The sequence below is a fragment of the Rhagoletis zephyria genome, unplaced genomic scaffold (assembly GCF_001687245.7).
Source record: "Rhagoletis zephyria isolate East Lansing unplaced genomic scaffold, Rhagoletis_zephyria_1.1 Rzeph_scaffold_02531, whole genome shotgun sequence".
Classification (NCBI taxonomy): Eukaryota; Metazoa; Arthropoda; class Insecta; order Diptera; family Tephritidae; genus Rhagoletis; species Rhagoletis zephyria.
In genome coordinates, this window is record NW_016159615.1 from 17548 (window position 1) to 38408 (window position 20861).

The 20861-nt window shown below is 36.8% G+C and overlaps 1 protein-coding gene across 1 annotated transcript in view; it reads right to left on the reverse strand.

The window, feature by feature from the left end:
* Positions 1-4047: 4047 nt before the first annotated feature.
* LOC108367087 (uncharacterized) overlaps positions 4048-20861 on the reverse strand; it is a 28183-nt gene continuing 11369 nt past the window's right edge. Inside the window, exons 3-5 of the mRNA XM_017621629.1 lie at positions 6678-6826; positions 6521-6601; positions 4048-4855 (exon numbers count right to left, since the gene is read on the reverse strand). Of these exons, the coding sequence (XP_017477118.1) occupies positions 4733-4855; positions 6521-6601; positions 6678-6826 (353 nt within the window). The 3' untranslated portion in view covers positions 4048-4732. The remainder of the gene's footprint in view (positions 4856-6520; positions 6602-6677; positions 6827-20861) is intronic.

Below are 20861 nucleotides of genomic sequence, written 5' to 3' on the forward strand. Positions count from 1 at the left end.
CTGATCATTTATGTATACATTTGTCTATATCTATCTCGATTCGTTTTGGCTGTTACAAACAACCGTTATGTGAACAAAATTAATATACCCTTGTGCACAAGTGCGCTCGGGTATAAAAATTGTGTTGGTAGTCGAGTTTGTAGCTATGCTCTTCATTTTCACGTAAAGCCATTGGAAAAAGTGACCAGCTATGTGGCTACTCCTATTTTCTGATAAAACTTTCGCGCCGCATTCCTGCTTGTCAGCGTCTTTCCCCTTTTCCTGGTACTGCTCAATTGGATTGCGCGTCGGAATTTGCTGCAGGGTGGCTTGGAATGATTCGTATTTCTCTGCAGCAACTGCTCGGCACTTTTCGTCATACCAGTTGATCCTCTGTGGGTGATAGTAGCCAACCGCAGCGGTGCGAAGAGATTGAGAAATCGATTCCCAGTGTTCATTTAAATCCGGCCGATGAAAATTTTCTTCTTTAAGCAGAATTCATGCGCCGTCTCCTGGCAGCTGGAATAGATGTGGCATGCAGCAATTTTTTTGCAATCATGCCCCGTCCATCGCACTTCCTGCATTGTGTTGATGTCGGCATGGTATTTCTCTAAGCAAACTAGCAGTTGGCTAGAGGCACCTTTCCGTAGGAGGAGTGCCCGGACAATTTCAAGCGCCTTTCTGTAAAGCGTAGTCCATGTTTCGTCTATGGTCCCTTACCGCCTCTGCGTAAGAGTGTAGCCACTTAGTTATTATGTGGCGACAAAGTGGTTCCGATCTACAAAAAAATTTTCACTCTCACAAAAAAAAAACATCTCGTCATAAACAAAGAAAATGTATTTGTGTATGTATATCAATTCAGATTGAAATGCAAAAATAAAAATGAAATACGAAATATAAAATTTTTCAAATGGGACAACTTCCGCGCAGTGTGATAATCTCAGTACGAGCTCCTAATCAAAAGGTTAACTTCCAAAGTAAATAATTTAGGCGTCGAATTACGCAAAACAAAAAAAATCTGGAACACTCTAGCATACACAATGCACTTTCGTTATGTTGTGTTAATTTCTCATCGATTTTGTTAAAATTTTTGTAGAGGCTTTTAGTTCCCATTACGTTAACCGTCAATATACTCCGAAGGTTTTCCAAAGATTCTCAATGGTAACTGTTGAGCATTTTTGTTTGGAATTTTTTTTTTCAGGGAACTTAAAAAAAAATTTTTGTTTAGTCGGGATTCTCGTTTTATCAAGGTGTGTTATATCGGTGTTCCACTGTATTTGATCGGGTTTCTTAAACCTAAGAAGAATAATTAAGTCTAAAGAGTGGCGAAGCCATTACCGTTCTATTATATGTACATATAGAAACGCCCTCCCCATTTTTTGTTTATTCCTTTATTTTATTTTTTTGTTGTATTAAAATAATTTTCTGAGTTATACTACTTACTGAAATACATATTAGATACCTATGTATATATTTAACTATAAGTACCTATATGCAAGTATGCTTGTAAATATTTGGTGTTTTTATGCTTTCAAAGCATCTACCTAAGAATAAAAAGCTGTTAATTTATATGCATGTATGTACATTAGGCTGGTTGAAATACATAAATCTAAATTTTTTCACGAGAGTGAAAAATATGCCTGTTAAAAGCGCAGCCTTTAGTATTAAGGTTTACAGGTCGCTCATCGAACATGTAAAAAATTTTACGTTTTTTTCAATTTTCGGCAAAATGTAAAAAAAATATATAAAGTTTTTTGGGAAATTTTTAATAACGTTCAAAAAAATCATTTTATTTAAATTATCAAGTTTAATATATAAGACTGCATACTCAAATTCTTTTCAAGAAATCGAATTGAAAAGGCCGAAATTTCAACGAAGGTTTGTTTGTTTTTGTTTAAATATTGCACAAAGTTTGAAACTTGGTTTTTGTTGAAGAAGAAACTTTATTTTTTATAAAAATATAATCAAAACTAAATAGTAAAAAAATAGCGGTGACTAGAACTGGTAGCATTTTTTGGTACTCAATTTTTCCGGATACAAAATCTTCGGTAACGAGCAGAATAGACCTGTTACTGATAGATTTTAACATTTTACCGAAAATTAAAAAATAAAACAGGGACCGAGAATAAAAGGTATGATCAAAACCAAATGCCGCTCTCGTAGTTTTGTTCTTAAAAACGCTTAAAAGCCCAAACCGAAATGAGAACAAAACCTTCGGTAGTGCTTTTACAAGAATGAGAGTAAGAACAAAACTTGCGAGAACACGGGAATCATTTCAGAAGAAAACCCGGGGGAACGCCCCCAAAGCGAACAAAACGCAAACAATACGTATGGGAACATTTTTAAGAGAACGAAACGCGAACAAAAGTTTAAGAAACTTTCTCTCAAAGAAAAATTTGGGAACTAAAGTCTCACAAACGTTCTGACAGAAAAAGAAGTGGAAGCAAATATTCTCTGAACTATTCGCGAAGACTGGAAGCGAGAATAAAACTTTTCTCATAGCGCGCTGCATTAGTTGGAAAGACTTAAGACACGAACTTTACTTGCACAGAAAATGAAAAATTGTTCCATAAATGGACAGGTCACCCTAACGATGGACGATCGGTAAGTGAAAATGATCCACCTTTCCTCTGGCTAATAATTTACAAGCGTGGTACTCAATGAAATGATTTTTCATTCCCGGAAAGTGTTCCCAGTCCCTGAAAAAAATTTTATATGTGAATTTATCAAAAAAGCATGTGAGACAGCCTTCAATTTCATTTTAAAATATATACATGTATATCGCATATTCCGGTACATTGCCTTAAAAACGAATTATGTATAAAATTTCAAAATTGAAAATTTAAAAATTTAAAGCGCTGAGCGACCGCTAAATCTTAATACGTGTATTAGGGATGCGCTTGTTTTACAAGGGATTTTGAAAAAATAGATACATATATTTATATACGATTTTTTTGAACCAGTGTAATGTATATATGTATGTGTATTTATGTATGTAGATATGTACATCGTATGTACATATGTACATTTGTTTTTTAAATTAAATTGACTTTGGGGATTTACAATGAGTCATATAATTCGTATCGTCATAAAGTCCTACTTATATTATAAGTGGGTTAAAATTATTTTGTGGTTGCTCGGAAATACCCAAAAATATTATTGAGCTTAATAACATTTATGACATTATGATAATATGACCAGCTATGATACCTCGTGAATACCCCCAAATGTGATTCATAGTATCCCAGTGGGAAAAGTAGTAATGCATTCTATTATTGATTAATATTGATGTAGTCAGCAGTATACAAAAAGTTCCCAAAAATTCATATTAAATCACATACATTCCCCGAAAATGGAAAGGTTATGAAAAACTGAATGCCCCACTTTTCTTAGGACAAAGCCGGAGGGGAAAATGCACTTTTGAATGTGAAAATGGCTATTGTACTGATTATTTTTTCGATTACCATACATTACATTTTCCAACTGGGATATAACTCGAATGCTTAAAAGTGCAATTTATATTTATGAACGTACGTATGTATGTATGTATATATGTATGTTTGCCGAATATCTTTAATTTCATTAATCAATCTTCACTCAACTACATTTAACTTATTTAGCACCAATTAAAAATGTTTTCATGTCTCGAAAATGATATTTTCTAAATATGTTCATTATTACACTTCATACAGAGTGCAGCATAGGTTCTTTTTATTGTGTTTTTTTTTCACTTGCAAGTCGTTGAAGTAGATATGTTGTTCTAGACTACTTTAGAAACCAAAAAAAAGTAAAATACTAGCAAACCAATTTTCATTTCGTGGCCGATAATTGGCGGTTAGCGCCAAATTTCAGCAAGCTTTTCCGCTCTATTTTTTTTAAATATATACTTTTTTAGTACATATGTTTGTATGTATTTCTTTGACTAATATTTAAGTGCCAGCATAGCAATTAAGAGTTAGTGATGTGTTTTGATTTAATATTACTCTCTAGATATATGTATATATATATATATAAGTTTGTATATTAAATGGTTTGCTATTTGATTTATTTTCGATTTCGTTAGATTAGCAATGAGACTAATTTCGTTTTTTTTTTTTAATATCTGTAATAGTTACATATTAGTTTGAAAATGAGAACCTAGCATGTATTGTTCATTTGTTTATATACACCTGCATTGGGATATCAACTAAATGATTCATACAATTGTGGCAATAGATTTTCACTTCAAATTCTCTTTTTATTTTATTTTTTTCAAAATTATTATCATAAGTATTTCTTAATTGAAAGTGTTCGTTTTCATTTTTCTACATTAGATAAATATTTTGTGTATTTGCAAGAGTTTTCTTTTATGCTCTAAAATTGCATTATTTTTAATTAAATAAATTTTTCCTTTTGCTAAGATTGATTTTTCGTGTCACATTTTGCACTAATTTATTGTTACTTGAAGTATATAAAAAATGTGCTAAATTCATATGCATAGATATCTATGTACATACATATATCCTAGACGAGATTACAATTTATTTAGTTGGTATGTATGTATGTAAATACGCGCAACTGGCAAAAATTTGTTACTACACTTTTTTCGATTCGCAGCTTTCCACTATCGCTTCACCCCTAATAAGGCGCTTTCCATTTATATATATATATATGTATATATATTTTTTTTTAATTTTACATTTTAACATTTAATTATTCTATGCACCTATGCACCTCACCACCCACCATCGCCAATTTCGCCATTCGCTTGAAGTTATAAATTTAAAATGCCATTTGTCAGCACTGTAAACACTATGGTCGATACAGCCAGTGGCGTTATGTGCACTGACGCTGTGCTATTGCCAGCCAATATTTCAGCGCGTTTTCGCATGCGCTCCTAAAATGAATCAAATGTAAAGTGGAAAGTAAAGATTAGATAAACATTTAAGGCCGTTTTCACATAGGTTTTCAGTACAAAAATTTAGAGTTAACTGCCGCACAGTGTGAAAAATTGATTTTTTTTAGACAAAATCTAATATCTCGAGAACGAGAACTGACAGTGAAATAAATGTAACCGTATATTTTAATAATTCGAGAAAGATAATTCAGAAAAAAGTAATTCGTTGGATACAAAAATTACACTAGGGGTATTCACTATCCGGTGCATACTGTCTCAGCATGCTGCTATCTATGTTTTGTTTAATGTGTTCATCCAACAACCAAATTAGCCAATCATGCCATTTATGCTTTCTATGCACCATGCTAAACAGTATGCACCGGATCGTGAAGACCTCTACTGTCTTTTGAAATTACCTTCAACAAAAATAGAGGGTTTTCCATTTGTTTTTCTTTTTTCTCATAATGAAAATAGTAAGCAATGAACTTTTTAAAAAGTTGTAAACACTTCTTTTAGCTGATCTTAGGTCAAGGAATCGATTTCTGTGGTTGCAAGAACCGAAAAACGTACCTTATATATTTTGTTTAGTGTTCAAAGTAAGGCCCCCGAGCCGTTCTGCGTGTTTACCTATGAGGCAGTGGCCTGTTAGAGCACCAATAGTGTCAGAAATATCCTCCCTTTTTGTAGAATTTAAGCTTCGAGACCTTTTCCATCCAAATTCTTTTAAAAGTAGCTTGCAAATTCATCCACAATACAGTTACCCTCTATATGAGCGGGAACCCAACTGATGTTTAGATTATTCTGCTTAGCCATCTCCTGCAGAGATCGGCGGCAGTCCAACATAATTTTTGATTTTATTGCGACGGAACTCACAGCTTTAATTGCCGCCTGGCTGTCACTGAAGATGGACCCCTCTTTACCTTTTAAATCAGTTTGAAGTTCATTTATAGCTTCGAATATAGCTGAGACCTCAGCCTGGAAGACACTACAGTAGTCTGGTAGTCGAAATTAACGGCTCAGGGCAGGGTTAATTTTTGAACCATCTGTGAAAGTTACTATACTGCCAGGTGGTGTATGGTATAGTAGTTTTTTACCCATTCCTCTCTGCTTGGAATTTTTATAACGAAGTTTCTATCCGCAGCCAGAGTTTCAACACGACGGTCTTTGTAACCCGGAATAAACTATATTTTTCCTGTCTCTCTTAAGCGGCAGCGACTAGATCTGGTGGCAGAGGAGCCAAAAAGACATTTCAAGCATCATTTGGCGTTGTCAGGATTGCTCCGCTGATGCAGATCATACTAATCCTCTGGTTGGTATTAAGGCCAAGTTAGTTTTTCTTTAATCGGACCTTATAAATTACACTCAGAGTAAAACGTTTTTCTGTATTTTTTTTAACTAAAAGCAGCATGTAATGAATTTCTGAATGTATTGGACCATGAAAATCGGTTTCTTGACACAAAATGAGCAAAAATATGTTTTTAAAGTTCTTAAAAAAGGTTCATTGCAAAAGAAAAAGTGATACATTTCCATTTTTGAGATCATTTTAAAGGTTTAAAGGATTTTTTTTAATTTGTCACAAAAATAGTTAATTTTCTCACTGTGTGTCGTTTGAGAGTTAACTGTCCACTGTGAAAAGGGCCCTTAGTAAAAAAAATAAAATTTTACCTGATACTTGTTGTCCTCTCCAGGCGGATCCAAGCATTCGAATTCACAACAGCGCTCTCCAACACGGAAATTTTTACAGAACTGAAATTCGAGTTTAAACAAATGTATGTTAATTTTATGTTAGGCGCATTTACATTAACTTTTAATTTACACTTACATAGGGTGGATCACAGTAGATGGCTTTGCACCACAGCGGCTCTGAATGATAGCAGACGCATAGACTGCAAACTCCTGGTCCGGGTACGTATAGCATGCCATGATTAACCGAATTACCCTGAAAATCGATGCAGTCCTCTTCGAGAGCAGCTGTGAAAATAGGGGAAAAATATGAAATGATTACCTGCTTTTTGCTTTAATAGCATAATTTTAATAAACATGTAAATCGTCTTTAATATACAAAAAAAACCTGCTTGATAAAGTAAAAAAGCAAAATAATGGCAGGCGTGGCCACGAACTAAAATTCCGACCGTCTTACTGAGTCTGATGCAATGTTGAACTACAAGGTTCCGAATGAAATAATAATAATTCCAGTACCTTGCAGATTTTGGAGTCATTTGTAAGGAAAGAAATATGTGGTGATTATAAAAAAGGTCTTTCTTCCAGTCATCCATTTTCTACCAACTATATCTACGCACTATTGCACTCTGGCGTCTTCTTGTTTAAGGAATGGCGTAGTTCGTGCTGTCGTTCAGTCCTCATATATCCCTATGACGAATATGGTAAACATAACGGGCTTGCTTTACTCTGGGTGCCAGGTCACTCATTCGGGACCTGGTTATGACACATCTGACCATTTGACCAGAGTTCACTCAGACAAGGCATACCTCGGTACCAAGACCAGTTATAGCACTTCGACCATCGGAGCCACCATGAGAAACTGGTTGAATACTTCATTCATCGACGCATCGAGGGCCAGCAAGTGGTCAAAACTCATGTTGCCTTCAGTCGCAGAAGGTCTATCTAGCTTTCTGCGCTCATTGAGCAGACGGGACTGCAGACAAGTGGTTGGACTGCTGGCTGGTTATTTCAAGTAACTCAAACAGCTGAATGTGATAGGCGGATATGACAACCCCATTTGCCCTTTCTGCCTTTGAAATAATTGCATTTGAGACATTTGGCCGCGATGTGTTGAGAGACGAACACCTGAACTCTTAGACACCCAACAATCTGCTTAGGTTTATTCGTAAATCGTGCAGACTTAAAAAAAGTTAAAAAGGGACATGAAAACAGTACAATGGTAAGCAAGTAGTCGGAGTGCTGTTTTCGGCACGCGTAGTTTGGTGCTTCGTTCCGACAAAAAATAGTCGAATATTTGCACAGTAAACTGAACTTCAAGTTTGAGTCTAACCGCCGACTTTTCCGCCTAGTTCTTGACTACGTTCAACTTTCTGGTGCAAGTCATAAAAATCCACTATACTGCTTCTAATTGTGGCCGATGGAAATAACGCCCGAAAATTTTATTGATGTGCGAAAATCCGTCACCAAAAAAATTTAACTTTATTTTGTTTTCAAGTCCGCCTTCGTTTGGCGATTGTACCGAACCTATTTCAAAGCCAAGATCACCATTTGAAAGGTATTTTTCAGTGGATCAGAGGAGTTATAATAATCTCAAATTGGTTGAAAATTACGGCCAAAATCATCGTTTAAAAATGTCCGTATTTGTTTACAGTTGTTGTTGCAACCTGTTCAGTTTGAGTCGTTTTCACATTTTGTTTTACTTCGAATTTGAAATTAAACATTGTAATAAAGAAAAATGTGATGATAAAGACAAAAAGGTGAAGGCACAGTTGAAGGTAAAGAAGAAAATGAAAACAATGAGAAATACATAAGAAGTAGGGTAAGTGAAATTGTATAAAAATGTATTTAAATTTTTCGATAAGAATCGAAATAAATTCAGTCATAAAAAAGTACTTTTCGAAAGTTATCAAGTTACGGAAATTTATCGAATAATCGAAATTTACAGTTATCGAAATTTATCGAGTTTTGCATACTTATTGAGTTATCGCAACGTCTCGAATTATTGAAATTGATCAATGTTTATTGAGTTGTCGAAATTTATGGGCACAGAAAAGCTATCCGACTTTAAAAATTTATGTGATTTTAGAAAATTGTCAGGTTAATGAAATTTATCAAGTTATCGATATCACTATGATAGTTCTTTTCGAACAAGACATGGCCGAAGAAGACAGTTTCACCCTATATCGGGAATGGGGAATCGAACTGCATCATTCGTTTTTTAAGTTTTCTGCACGCCTTCATACAACTTTTTATTTTGAATGTTTGGCCTCCAATGGAAACTTTTCAAGTGTTATACCCTATTTTATGGTTTCTAATTTTTATCTGGTCGGCAAAATTTCTTTGGTAAAGTTGTTTAGAACGTCTCAGGCCTAAACTTTCTTGAACATACCAAACTCCAGAAAGTAGGGGTTAAAAAAACCGCCTCTTTGTTTATTTCTGGGAAAAATACATTAACAGCATGATAGACAAATTCAATTGCCAATTATAGATTCCGAAGTAAATATAATTTTGCTGGCCATCAATTCGAAATGTAATAATTTTGTTATCAGGGGCCACCAAAGGTGTGATTTGAATTATCAGCTTTAAGTACAATCGATCCGGTTATATATTGCAGTTATTGCGCACAAAACTAATCAGAACTAGTGCATAATTGAAGCTTATGTGTATGCATGTGTGTATTTATGTAATAAAGTTATTTATTTTTTTTCTAAAAATAATTTCCGCCTATTTGAATTGCTTGAGTGTGCAATAAAGTCTACCCTTTGCGGCTAATGGAATAATACCAGAAATTAACTGCATTTGTGCGAGAAAAATTTATTTTCAAAGGTTAAGGTCAACAAAATGCTTGTGTTTTTCCTTTTTTTTGCGCAGAGCAATATTTCGCCGTTACTTATCTCTGCCTTGGGATTGCTTCTGAATATCAGGCAATTTTGCGCCGCCTTTAACGAACAATTGCAATAACAAGTTTGCCAACCACTGCACCATTGAGCTTTAAGTCAATTTAAAATTGTGAATAAGCATCCTACGCTGCGCCACAATGCACGACTAATCGTTTGAGGGTAGTGCAGTGAGCGGTATCAGAACACAGCTGGCGAACAGTGTTGACAATAAGACAAACAAAAAAACCAAAAAAATTAGCAAGGAAAAATTGGGTGAACGAGTTAGGCGAGGAATAAGCGTCCTTAGAAGTATGTTTAGCGAATGTGTGCGCAAACATATGCTCCACGCTTACACACACACACACACACACACACGCACTTACACATTTTCCTTTAACTAAAAGTCATTAGGGGTATTCTCTGAGTCTTGCAAAGCCCTTGCACGGTGCACAGATTGCACGGATTGCACGGTAAAAACCGGTTTTCGTATGGGACAGCTTTGCAAACCGTGCAATCCGTGCACCTTGCAAGGGCTTTGCAAGACTCAGAGAATACCCCTATTATGCTTGCTTGTTTATGGGAGGCAAATGCATTTCCGATGCGAATTAGACGCCTTGCACGTGTTTATTTTGTCTTTTCGTCGGGACGGTGGCAGCAGGAAGTCGCTCGAAGTGTAATCGTTCGTGTGGCTTACTTCGCGTTGGTCAATTGCTCTGCGTGTGAGAGGTACCGATTGCCGCCGCCTGAATTGTGCGCAGATGCGGCGAAAATGAACTTTCACTCTCGGCTGGCGTCGAACCAAGTTTGGTCGCATCATTTTTTTTTTGGATTTTCCACGCTGACAAATAGCCGCATCAAGCCTCCGCATCGAACAGATGTTGTGCGGTCGCCTGCATCCATGTGCGCTGGCACGTCTAGCGGCAGGATTACATGTAATAGTCGCCAACAAAAAAAAAAAAACGAAAAAAAATAATGCATAAGTTTACGAGTATTGAGTGCGGGTAAGGTTTAATGTAAAATATGGAGGCCAAGCGCTATGTTTCCTTCTTGCCGCTCGCTCGCACGCTCGCTCTTTCGCTCAATTATTTGCCCGCGGTGAAGGTAATGCTTTACGTATTCGCCCGCTTGCTCGCCCCGCTGCTTTGCCTAGTTGTAACGCTGTGCTCGTTTTTTGCTGGGGCTGATGTCGTTGCCGTTATTGTTGTTGTTGTTGTGAAAGATTCCGCTGGTGTTGCATGCACCTTTTATTGCTATTGCCCGGCCGCATGTTGGTGTTGGCTGCTTGGTGCTGATGTTGGCGTCTGCTGGGCGGTCGCACCGTACACCGCCCCCGCCGACCTTACCATCGATCGCACATTGTGTGCCAAATTGGAAAGCGCATAGGTCGCGGTTACTCGGTTAGTTAATAGCTACAGCGCTTTTATACCCAGCGCGTGTTTGATTGGTGTTGCCTCTGGTGTTGATTGTTGGTTTGTAAGAATAAAGGAATCACTTTACTGGGAGAGTTAAATACCGTAAGCAAATGTCCAAAATGTTACCAGATAATTTTAAGGCCTACATGTCTGCTGCTGTGGCAATGTTAAAGTTATTCCCTTTAGCGCATTGAAGTCGGTTTTATTTTTAGTTCTTTGTCACTGGATGACTGTAGGTCGTTAAGCCGAATTGCATTGAGCAATGCTCGCCTTCGTCTGCGAAACGCTGGACACTCACAGACAATGTTCCTTATAATTTACATATTCCTGAAACTTAAATTTCCTGCACTTTTTGTCCTCCATTAATGTGCCTTATAATTTATTCCTGAAACATACATTTCCTGTACTTTTTGTTTTCCACCGCTGCGAAGGGCAGTTCTACCTAGGAGTCCGACCAACAGTTTGGACTCTTCTCTATTTAAGCTAAGGGCGAGTTTCTTATTGTACAATTTGCAAGTAGTTTTTGCAAAAGGCAATAGATGGTTAATACCATGGGAAGTGCCCTCGCAAACCAGGACATTTGTTGCGCATATCAGGGTCGAGGGAGCTGAGTTTCTTCGTCTACGATAAGTAATGATTATATTAACAGGGAGTGAGCTCATTAAGGTTGTAATTGTGTTTCTATGGATCATGTCTGAATCCTACGGAGAGTTCGCAAGTACGCCTTTTCGGTGCCGGTACTGGTAGATTCAAAACATAACCAGAAGAAAGAACTCGAACCAGACTGGACGTTGAAACAAGATCACGATTATTACCGAGAGCCCCGGACGACCCGCCAGTGTTCACCAGCACACTCGTTAGCGAGAATCACAGAACGACCCATCCATGCATCTAAATATGGGTCACCGCAAATCTATCGATTGATTTGATTGATTTATTTTAAATATCGCGCTTCGAAATGAATACCGACTAGAGATGGGCACAAGACTAAATATTCAATCCCGACCCCGTCCATCCTAAAATTCAACCTATAAGACCCGAACCCGCCCAATCCGCCGCTTTTCAGAATTGTACCGTGGGTCCCGAAATCTATCACTGAGTATTCACATGTCTTTAAATTAATTGTAAATAATAAAAAAGTGATGGAAGATTCTGGCATCTTCCGATAGTATTTTTTGCTTTGCGTTTCGTTTTCGTCTCAGTAAAACATAAAAAAGTGCTTATTTCTTAAAACGATTTCAAAGAAGATTTTCTGAATTTGTGGAGGTTGCGTGTTTTATCGGGAGGGCCAAGAAAGGGGTATTGTCTCGTCCCTCCCGAAACTGCTCATCCCGACCGTTTTGAAATCTGAACCGCGGATCCCGCGCCCGCAGTGAAACCGCACTCAGAGAACGTTAATAATAGAGAAGCAGCAACGAATTAGATCTTGCTAATTTGTGGTAGAGCAAAATTTCTCTGGAAGTTCACCACCTAAAATTTTCTTCCTGGAACAAGGTGACCGGGGGCTGGCGAATGAGTCGGACGCCATAGAGACATGGACGGCCCTTGGTGGCAGAAATAAGGAAACGCAATCCCGTTGATCCACGCCCTATGTGGGTTTAGGCTGAAGCGAGTCTTTAGGTGGTTCTATCCATGTGAGGTGGAGTTTTGATGGCATTTTCTGAAAAGGGCAGGAAAAGTGGACTTCGACAGCTTCGTTGGATTTAATTCCAGCCGAAATCAGACCATGTCCTCCCTCAAACCAACAACTGTTTGTACGATTTACAGGGCTAGCTAGCCAACCCTTGGTTTGGTAATGGCCGATTTATTCTGGTGCGTAGAACCGGCTGTTTTGGCAAGTTTACTAATAATAGACAGCCTCGATGACTGAGTAATTTCTCTCGAATAAATTTGAGAGCTCTATGCCTGATTTTTATTATTTTTTTTTAATTTTTAAATAGACCTTCATACCTACGACTTTTGAATAAAGAATAATCAACTTGGTATGTATTTGCAGTCGTTTCGGCCTTTCTTATTTTGGGGTAAATTTGCTTTAATTACAGTTTTCTACCCCTTTCGAAGCAATATTTGCGTTGGGTATAACAAACACTTCACGCTAGGAAACTATTTTTTTTTTGCTTCAGTGTGAATCCTTTCTGACATTATTTCGAAATTTCCGTCTTTGTTTTCGGTATTTTATTCTCCCGCACGCCCACCCCTCGGCAGCAAGCGCTTTTCACAACTGCGCACAATTGTAAGGGATTTCTTCTCGTGTAAATGTTAAGTAAAATAGGATATACTATATGCATGTATGTACTATATATGTAAATATGTAAGTATGTATGTATGTACTAAGTAGGTATAGAGCTGTATCGTGCTCTTTATTTCCTTGCTGCACGTGTTGTTGCTATTTCGGTTTTGTGCTGCCTAGTTTTTGCGTCTCCTACTTTTTCTTGAAGCTTTTGAATAATTAAAGTCGCGCGCTATTCTGTCAGTTGAGCGACAGCACAGCGGAATTTTAGCAGCGTGACTTGACACATACTCACTGTTCTCACATCCATAACTAGGTGTATACATTAGGGTGGTATAGTAAAGTCGGAACTTTAATGATCTCACCCCCTTGGATTGTTCTATGTACATATATCGAAAAAATATACCCTATTTTTTATATTTTTAAATCCAAAAATATTTAGAGGTCACTCAAAGCACTCAAAACTTTCCATGTATTTTATGTGGGAAGAGAATAACTTTTCGTAGAAATGGCATGGAATTCTTGAAAATCCATATTTTTCGATCGGAACACTCTGGTTCTCTCCAGGAGACTTCCAATAATAATACTCAGTTATTTATTTAACGATTTTGTAATACTAAATATTTTTTATTTATCCCCCATTGCATTTTCTGGCATTTTCTGGGGGGTTTTTGGTGGACCCATAAAATATAGTTACTATGAAAAAATGGTTAACTAATTAATTCGGTATTATTATTGCTAATCTCCTGAAGAGAAACAATTTTCCGATCGAAAAATATTGATTTCCAACAATTCTCTACCATTTCTACGAAAAGTGGATTTTTCCCCATATAAAATACACAGAAAACTTTGAGCGCTTTGAGCACTCTCTAAATATTTTTTGATAAAAAAAAGAATAGGGGTATCTTTTTTTCGGTATGGAACAATCCTAGGGGGTAAGAGCATGCAAATTTCGACTTTAATTTTTCACATGCATTTCCCACATACCCAGTGGGAAAAGTAGTAATGCATTACACGCGTGATAAATAATGNTTGGACTGCCCTAGTATACATACATACCCAGTGGGAAAAGTAGTAATGCATTACACGCGTGATAAATAATGTATTTCTTATAAGTTCTAGATTTTATTATTTTTTACTGCGTATTCAGCATTCTAATGCATCCAAAAAAGTCCCAAAAGATTCATATTAAATCACATTCATTCCTCGATACTAGGCAGGGACGGGAACCGAATGAAAAATTTGGGCGGTTCGTACCGTTTTTGAATTTTGGACTGTGATATTGCCACATGGTAAACAAATATGGTATGTATTACCATATTTAACTTAACAAATAGAAAAAAGTGGGTAAATTTATCTATTGAAAATTGGTTGTAACGAACCTTTAAAATTTATGCAAAGTGGTTCGGTTTTCAGTTCGTATCAAACGTTTGTGGAAAATTTCGGTTCGGTTAATGGTTCAGTTAATTAATAGAAAAAAGCGGTTTTCCGATTCAAAACCGGTTCACGTCCTTGATACTAGATAATGAAAAATTGAATGCACCATGAATGCGCGTGAGTTATTTTAGCGCAGGTGCATACGCGCTCACGATGATAATTTTGTAAATGACACAGACTCACGTTTTCTAATTTTTTCACAATCTAATTCACGCATGCTCACGAAGCATCATTTTTCACGAATTTTTTTATTTTTATTTTTCAAGCTGAAGAGGCGCCAAATCTGTAGCTTTCTCTAAAATTTTTAAAACATCATCGCAATTTTTTTTTAGATTTTTTCAGATAAGTCTGTATTTCCACATATTTACACATATGAATGTATCTATGTGAAAATTACGTGATTGACGAAAAAATTTAACCCACGCACGTTCACATCCGTAAAAGTTCGCACCAGCACTATGATAAGTAATTTTCTCTCTCTCAAAAAAAAACAAAAAACAAAAAACAAACGCTCACGTTCACGTGTGAAAAAGCGTCATATGACGTGTCACGCGTTTTTCCCATCTCTAGTAGCTCTAGTTTGGCTTTTCACTGCAGGGATATTCATCTTGGTACATATAGACTACACATGTGTTTGTGCAGTAAGTTGACGTGCTGACGGATGATGGTTATCCTCAAAAAAATCACGCACTGCGCCTAAAAGTAGTTACATATGTATGCACATTAGGGTGGTCCAAAATTCATGCAAAAAAAATTTAAGTCCGAATTTTAATGCTCTTATCCGCTTGTTCTATATCGGAACAAATTATAGCCCTGCTTTTTTATTTTGAAATCAAAAACTATTTACAGGTCGCTCAAAGCTCTCAACGTTTTCGGAGTATTTTATATGGGAAAAAACGTTTTTTCATGGAAATGGTATAGAATTCTTAAAAATCAACATTTTTCGATCAGAAAACTCTGTTTTTCTTCAGAAAACTTACAGTAATAATACCCGATTCTTTATTTTACTATTTCTTATACTAACGACTTTTTATGGGCCCCCCATTTTATTTTTTGGGTTTTTTGGCGGATCTATACCAAATAGTTAATATTGAAACTGGTTAAATAAACAACTGAGTTTTATTATTTGAAGTCTCCTAGAAAAATATTGATCTTGAAGAATTCCATACCATTTCCAAGACAAATCGTTTTTTCTCATATAAAATACTTGGAAAATTTTGCGCGCTTCGAGCGAACTCTAAATATTTTTTGATTTCCAAATGAAAAACAGGGGTATTTAGTTTTTTTTTCGGTATAGAACAATATTCGGACTTTACGTTTTTTCGCATGCATTTTTGGACCACCCTGGTGTACATACATAGCTGTCGTGCCGCAGCTAAACATGACTACGTCATCTGCGGTTCTTTGCCGCAACTAAGCTAGTAGATACCCACTTTCTTTCAAAAAGGATGAGATGAATGTTGTGTTGAAGTTAAATGTTAGTATTTAGCCTACAGATTATGCATAGTATGTATGTATGTATGTATGAATGTGTATGCATGCAACCTCGTGACCGGACCAAAACTTGGGAGAGCGCGAAATGAAAGCGAAACTTTGAAATGAAGTGAAATTTTCCTTTCGGCCCAAAGGTTGTTAATTGCATTTTGGAATTTTTTATAGTAAGTAATTGGTAGCAATATGAATTTTTATTAATTTAAAGTTAAGTAAAAGGAATTGATTAGTTGCTATTCACAGGCTTATTAACTAGCAGCTACTTGTAGAAATAATTTTTTGAATGAATGAATTTGCCGATTCTTGGCCTATTTACTGACTAATACCACGTCTATCCTCACTGGTTTATACTGTTTTCCTAATGAAGTGTGAATGACTTGCCTACGTTTGACATGGTTGATTGAACAGCGCTAATCGCGAAAGAGAATGGAAAGAAAAGCCTTTTTCCCTACTAACTATTTATGTATGTCTTAAATACCACTGATCCATCCAAAGCTGCATTTACCATATGTAGATATGTATCTGGAAAACTATTTACTTTACTTATTGTATGTAAATCCAATTAATCGATTTATTTTGTGCTTAAACACTCCATGGTTTCCTATTATTTGCGCCGCATGGGATTTTCATTGTCTTTTCATTTGGCGCGCTCTTGACGCAACCTGCCACCAGCGACAATGTCGGGCGTCAATGCATATTTAACCATTGATTGACCGCAGACAATGGGAAGCGAAACGCTTTAAGCTACAATGGATTCATACATATTTAGACACTCAGAGAATTGACACCACAGACAATCGACAAATGGCAATCAACGAAGGCTTACTACAAATGCACATAACTAGTACATATGTTTGTAGGTGGTATTTACACAACGATGTACTTATACGGCTATCTATCTATACATAGTATTTACATATCGATGTAGAGACAATAGCTATCAACGGCACTTGGAAGTGTAGTAGCGTTAAAGAAGCAATATGATCTAATGGGATTTTGCAGAGGAAATGACATAAATGCCGATTGCATAGTGGCTGGCGGAGATTAAATGCAAGCATGTATGTATGTGACCAACTACATATTTATTAGTGTGGGGAAGTATCGAGTACTTTTGAGGATCGAGTTTTTTTGGTATAGATACTTTCAAGGATCAAGGAGTAGTTTTGAGTACTGAGTACTTTCGAGTTCTTTTAAGTTCTAAGTACTTTCGAGTTCCTTTTTTGAGTACTGAGTACTTTCGAGTAATTTTAAGTTCTGAGTACTTTTGAGTTCCTTTTTTGAGTACTGAGTACTTTCGAGTTCTTTTGTGAGTACTGAGTTTTTTGGAGTACTCAGTATCGATACTTTTAAAAATCGGGTGCTGTCGATTTTTTTGAGAATCGAGTTCTTAGTATTCTTGGTGTCGATACTGCCCAACATTAATATACACACACTAATATATACTCAGAAACGTCTGAAGAAATCTTTTCCTAAAAAATTCTAAGTTTCTATGCGCAAGAAATCCTCTGGTTTTTGCAGAAAGCAAGTTACAAAGGACCATTTTAAAATTTTCTATTAGAGGCTAGGTTAGGTTAGGAAAGCGTGTTCGAATGGCTATTCCATATTGTTAGTATAGTGCCATTCACTATCTGGGTTGACAGATCGAAGATGGGCCGGCGTACTTGAACCAAGATTCCAGAAAAGTCTGCCAACGGGCAGACTTGTGTTCGAGAATGTCTTCGGATAAGAACAAATGGAGCCAGAATAAATATTTTGTTGGATAGTTAGGCAGCATTAAAGGCCTTATACTCATTTACAGCGACATCAAAGCTTGTGTACAGTTGTACAACTATTTTGAAAAGCGTAGGAACCCACAACATAGTGACGTTGTGGTGGGTCCTTGGACATGAAGGTAACGAAAGGACAGAGTGTTTCGCAAAATGTTTAGCCCAAATGCGAGTGCTTGGTTCCGAGCCTTTCTGCAGCACATCTAAAGGATACACTGCAGAACTACCTAGGAGCTGGGTAAAAAGGAAATGAGGCAATCAAAGAGATTCATAACTGATTTATTTTCGAACGAGTTTCCGTCATCCCTTGTCAAGTTTGGTTTGCAGACAAACCGGTTTCGGCGTTGTTCAATCTTCAGTGTCATTTTTCGATTCATAACTCCTTCCAGGAGGAACTCCAAACGACTCCTTGAACTTAGCCGGAAGTGTCTTAGAACTCTTACAGGCTACCTGGCGGGATACTGCAAATTGAGGTACCATTTGCATAAAATTGGGCTCGCTGTAAAGATGGACTGCAGGTTTTGTGGCTGGTGGAGGAAATCCCAGAGCATATTTTATATGAATCTGCTCACGTCTCATGAATCGCAAACTGATACAACTTGGGGAACAATTATCTTATTCATCCACAATTTGTAACATGGCAAACTACAATGTGCTCAATTTTTTAAATAGACTTAGGTTATAGATCTTTTTAGATCACAACGAGAGTATATCCGACGTAATAACAATAATAATCCCGATTGAAAATTTTCACCTCCGCTATCTCCCTCATACAATTGAAAAATCGTCCATGGTACCACATAAGTTGATAGTAGTAGGGAATTATCAGCCTCGCTAGGTTGTACTTCCGAGCTGTGTCTAGCTACCTTTTGGCTATTTCATTCCTTTAGATATTTCTATGTCCACAAAGCCAGCAGAGAGAGGTTTAGAGGTGATCCTTCCGAGGTTATATTTCCGAATTACATTCGTCTTTACTACCTCGGAACCTAACGAATGTAGTGACATATTCTGTGGAGACTTACAAGCGCAAGCCGCCTTCTCTATGACAAAGATCTCCGGCTGAAAGCCAGTGCAATTATCAGGCAGGCGATGTGATTGCCTTAACTGAAGAGCCTTAGAGTGCGGACCGATTCTTTTTCCATACTTAAGACAGCGGTGTACATGGAAATACCAGCATTTACCGACAGTAGTTCGCCTTCCAAAGTTTTTCCTAGTTGGAAAATGAATAAGAATATTAAGGCTAAAATACCAGGATGACGTGAAGTAATCAGTTTCGACATCTAATACGACCTTGATTCCGTTACGTCGTTATATTATATCGACTAACCGCGCCTTTTTTAAATTTTTTTAATTTTTTTTTTTTCTGAAATTTTCCTAGAGCACCTAGATGCACTTCTGCATCATGATTTATGTCTCTTTCGGGAAGTTATGTCGCGATTTAAGCCTGTTCGTCAGCTTCACAATTTCCCTTTAGTCTGGAACCCACATTATATAATATAGATCAGAGCAAAATTAGTCGGATTTTGGGATTAGGGATATGCGACGTTTCATCGCTTTCATGATTTTGTGATGGATTTTATAGCCACATTGCTATCAATCTCTTCGATTGCCCTCAGCTCAGTTTGAAAGATGCTGTAATGGCCTGAAACACTGGCAAGCTGAAGGGAATTCCCAGATACTTAGAAGATTTATTACAAATAACCGTAGCAACAAGGTTTGAGCCAGCTATGTATAAATGGATGTACTCACCCCTCCTTCGCCCATTTAATTTCCACTCTTTCCATGAGGAAAGGAGTGTCGTGAGATACCTTGTTATGGTTTGGGATGGAAGTACATAGTACAACAATCCCGGGAGCTCGGTCTTAGGGCGTTCAGTAAAATTTGCGCACTGCAGGGGATCGAACTGGGGTGTAAGTCTGCTGGCACAAAATTCCGTGTTAGGTACAAAATGGATTTAAAAGGTCAGCAACCGTTGTTTTGAACGTGCGGCTTGATTTTATATATTTTTTTCCCGAAAAATCAGCTGCTAGTAGCGCCATCAGACTACATATGTTCGTCCTTTTTGGCTCTGAAAGAAAAGACCAAAGGCACAGGAGCTGGCAAGGATGAGGCTAAAGATACCAAATAACCACACACACATATCTATAAATGTACAGAAAATTTTTGGGCTATGTACAGAAATTTCAGCTTAATATTTTACCAGGTGATTCCTTATGGGTTGTAGAACAAATTTGCATCAAAAAGTAAATTTCTCCCAAAATGGGCATAGTAGTAACTGTTGGAGAAAAAATTTAGCTACTTGGCATTACATGAATTGAAAACGAATTCTGGCAGAAAATCCTCTTATTATTGCAATAGATATATGTATATAGTAAAGCAATTTAATAGAGGACATATGTATATACATACATATGTCTGTAAATATATGCATCTATATAATACCCACATTGTATTTGTACAAAGCTAAATTCTCTACACTTTTGACACAAAAAAAAACAAATCGCGTGCAGCACTTATATATTTTAAAATGGTAATTGCTGGAGAGAAAATATAATTACAAAATTGCAAACTTTTACTGTTTTTTTTTGTTATTGCTGTTGTCGGTTTAGCATTTAAAATAACTTTTCCCAGGCATGCCAACTATCTTTTCTTTCCCACTCATAAATAACCGTTTATGTCAAGTACGAACACACGTAGATATATATGGAGGAATATGTACGGAAGCAAACATACAAGCTTTCTTACATACATACTTAGTAAATAATGTGTGTATATGCATTCATACAAACATCGATAAATAAATAAATACCAATCTGTTTGCCTTTCAACTTGGAAATCGTTCAGTTTATTTAATATTCTTGGCTATTGGTGAGCTCGTGGTCGTTGCAAATGTTCAGGAGATAAGAGCTTAACCATATCTTGCCACATTGTCTCCAGTGGCATTAGCGACTATAGTACATTGTGCATTCATAGCTTTGACGAATGTATGTATGTATGTGCACATATGTGTAGTTATGTACATTAGAGTGGTGCAAGTTTTTTATGGGTGGAAAATATGTCATCGTTGCGGAAAAACCGAAACTCGATTCCTGAAGGACCGAAAAACGG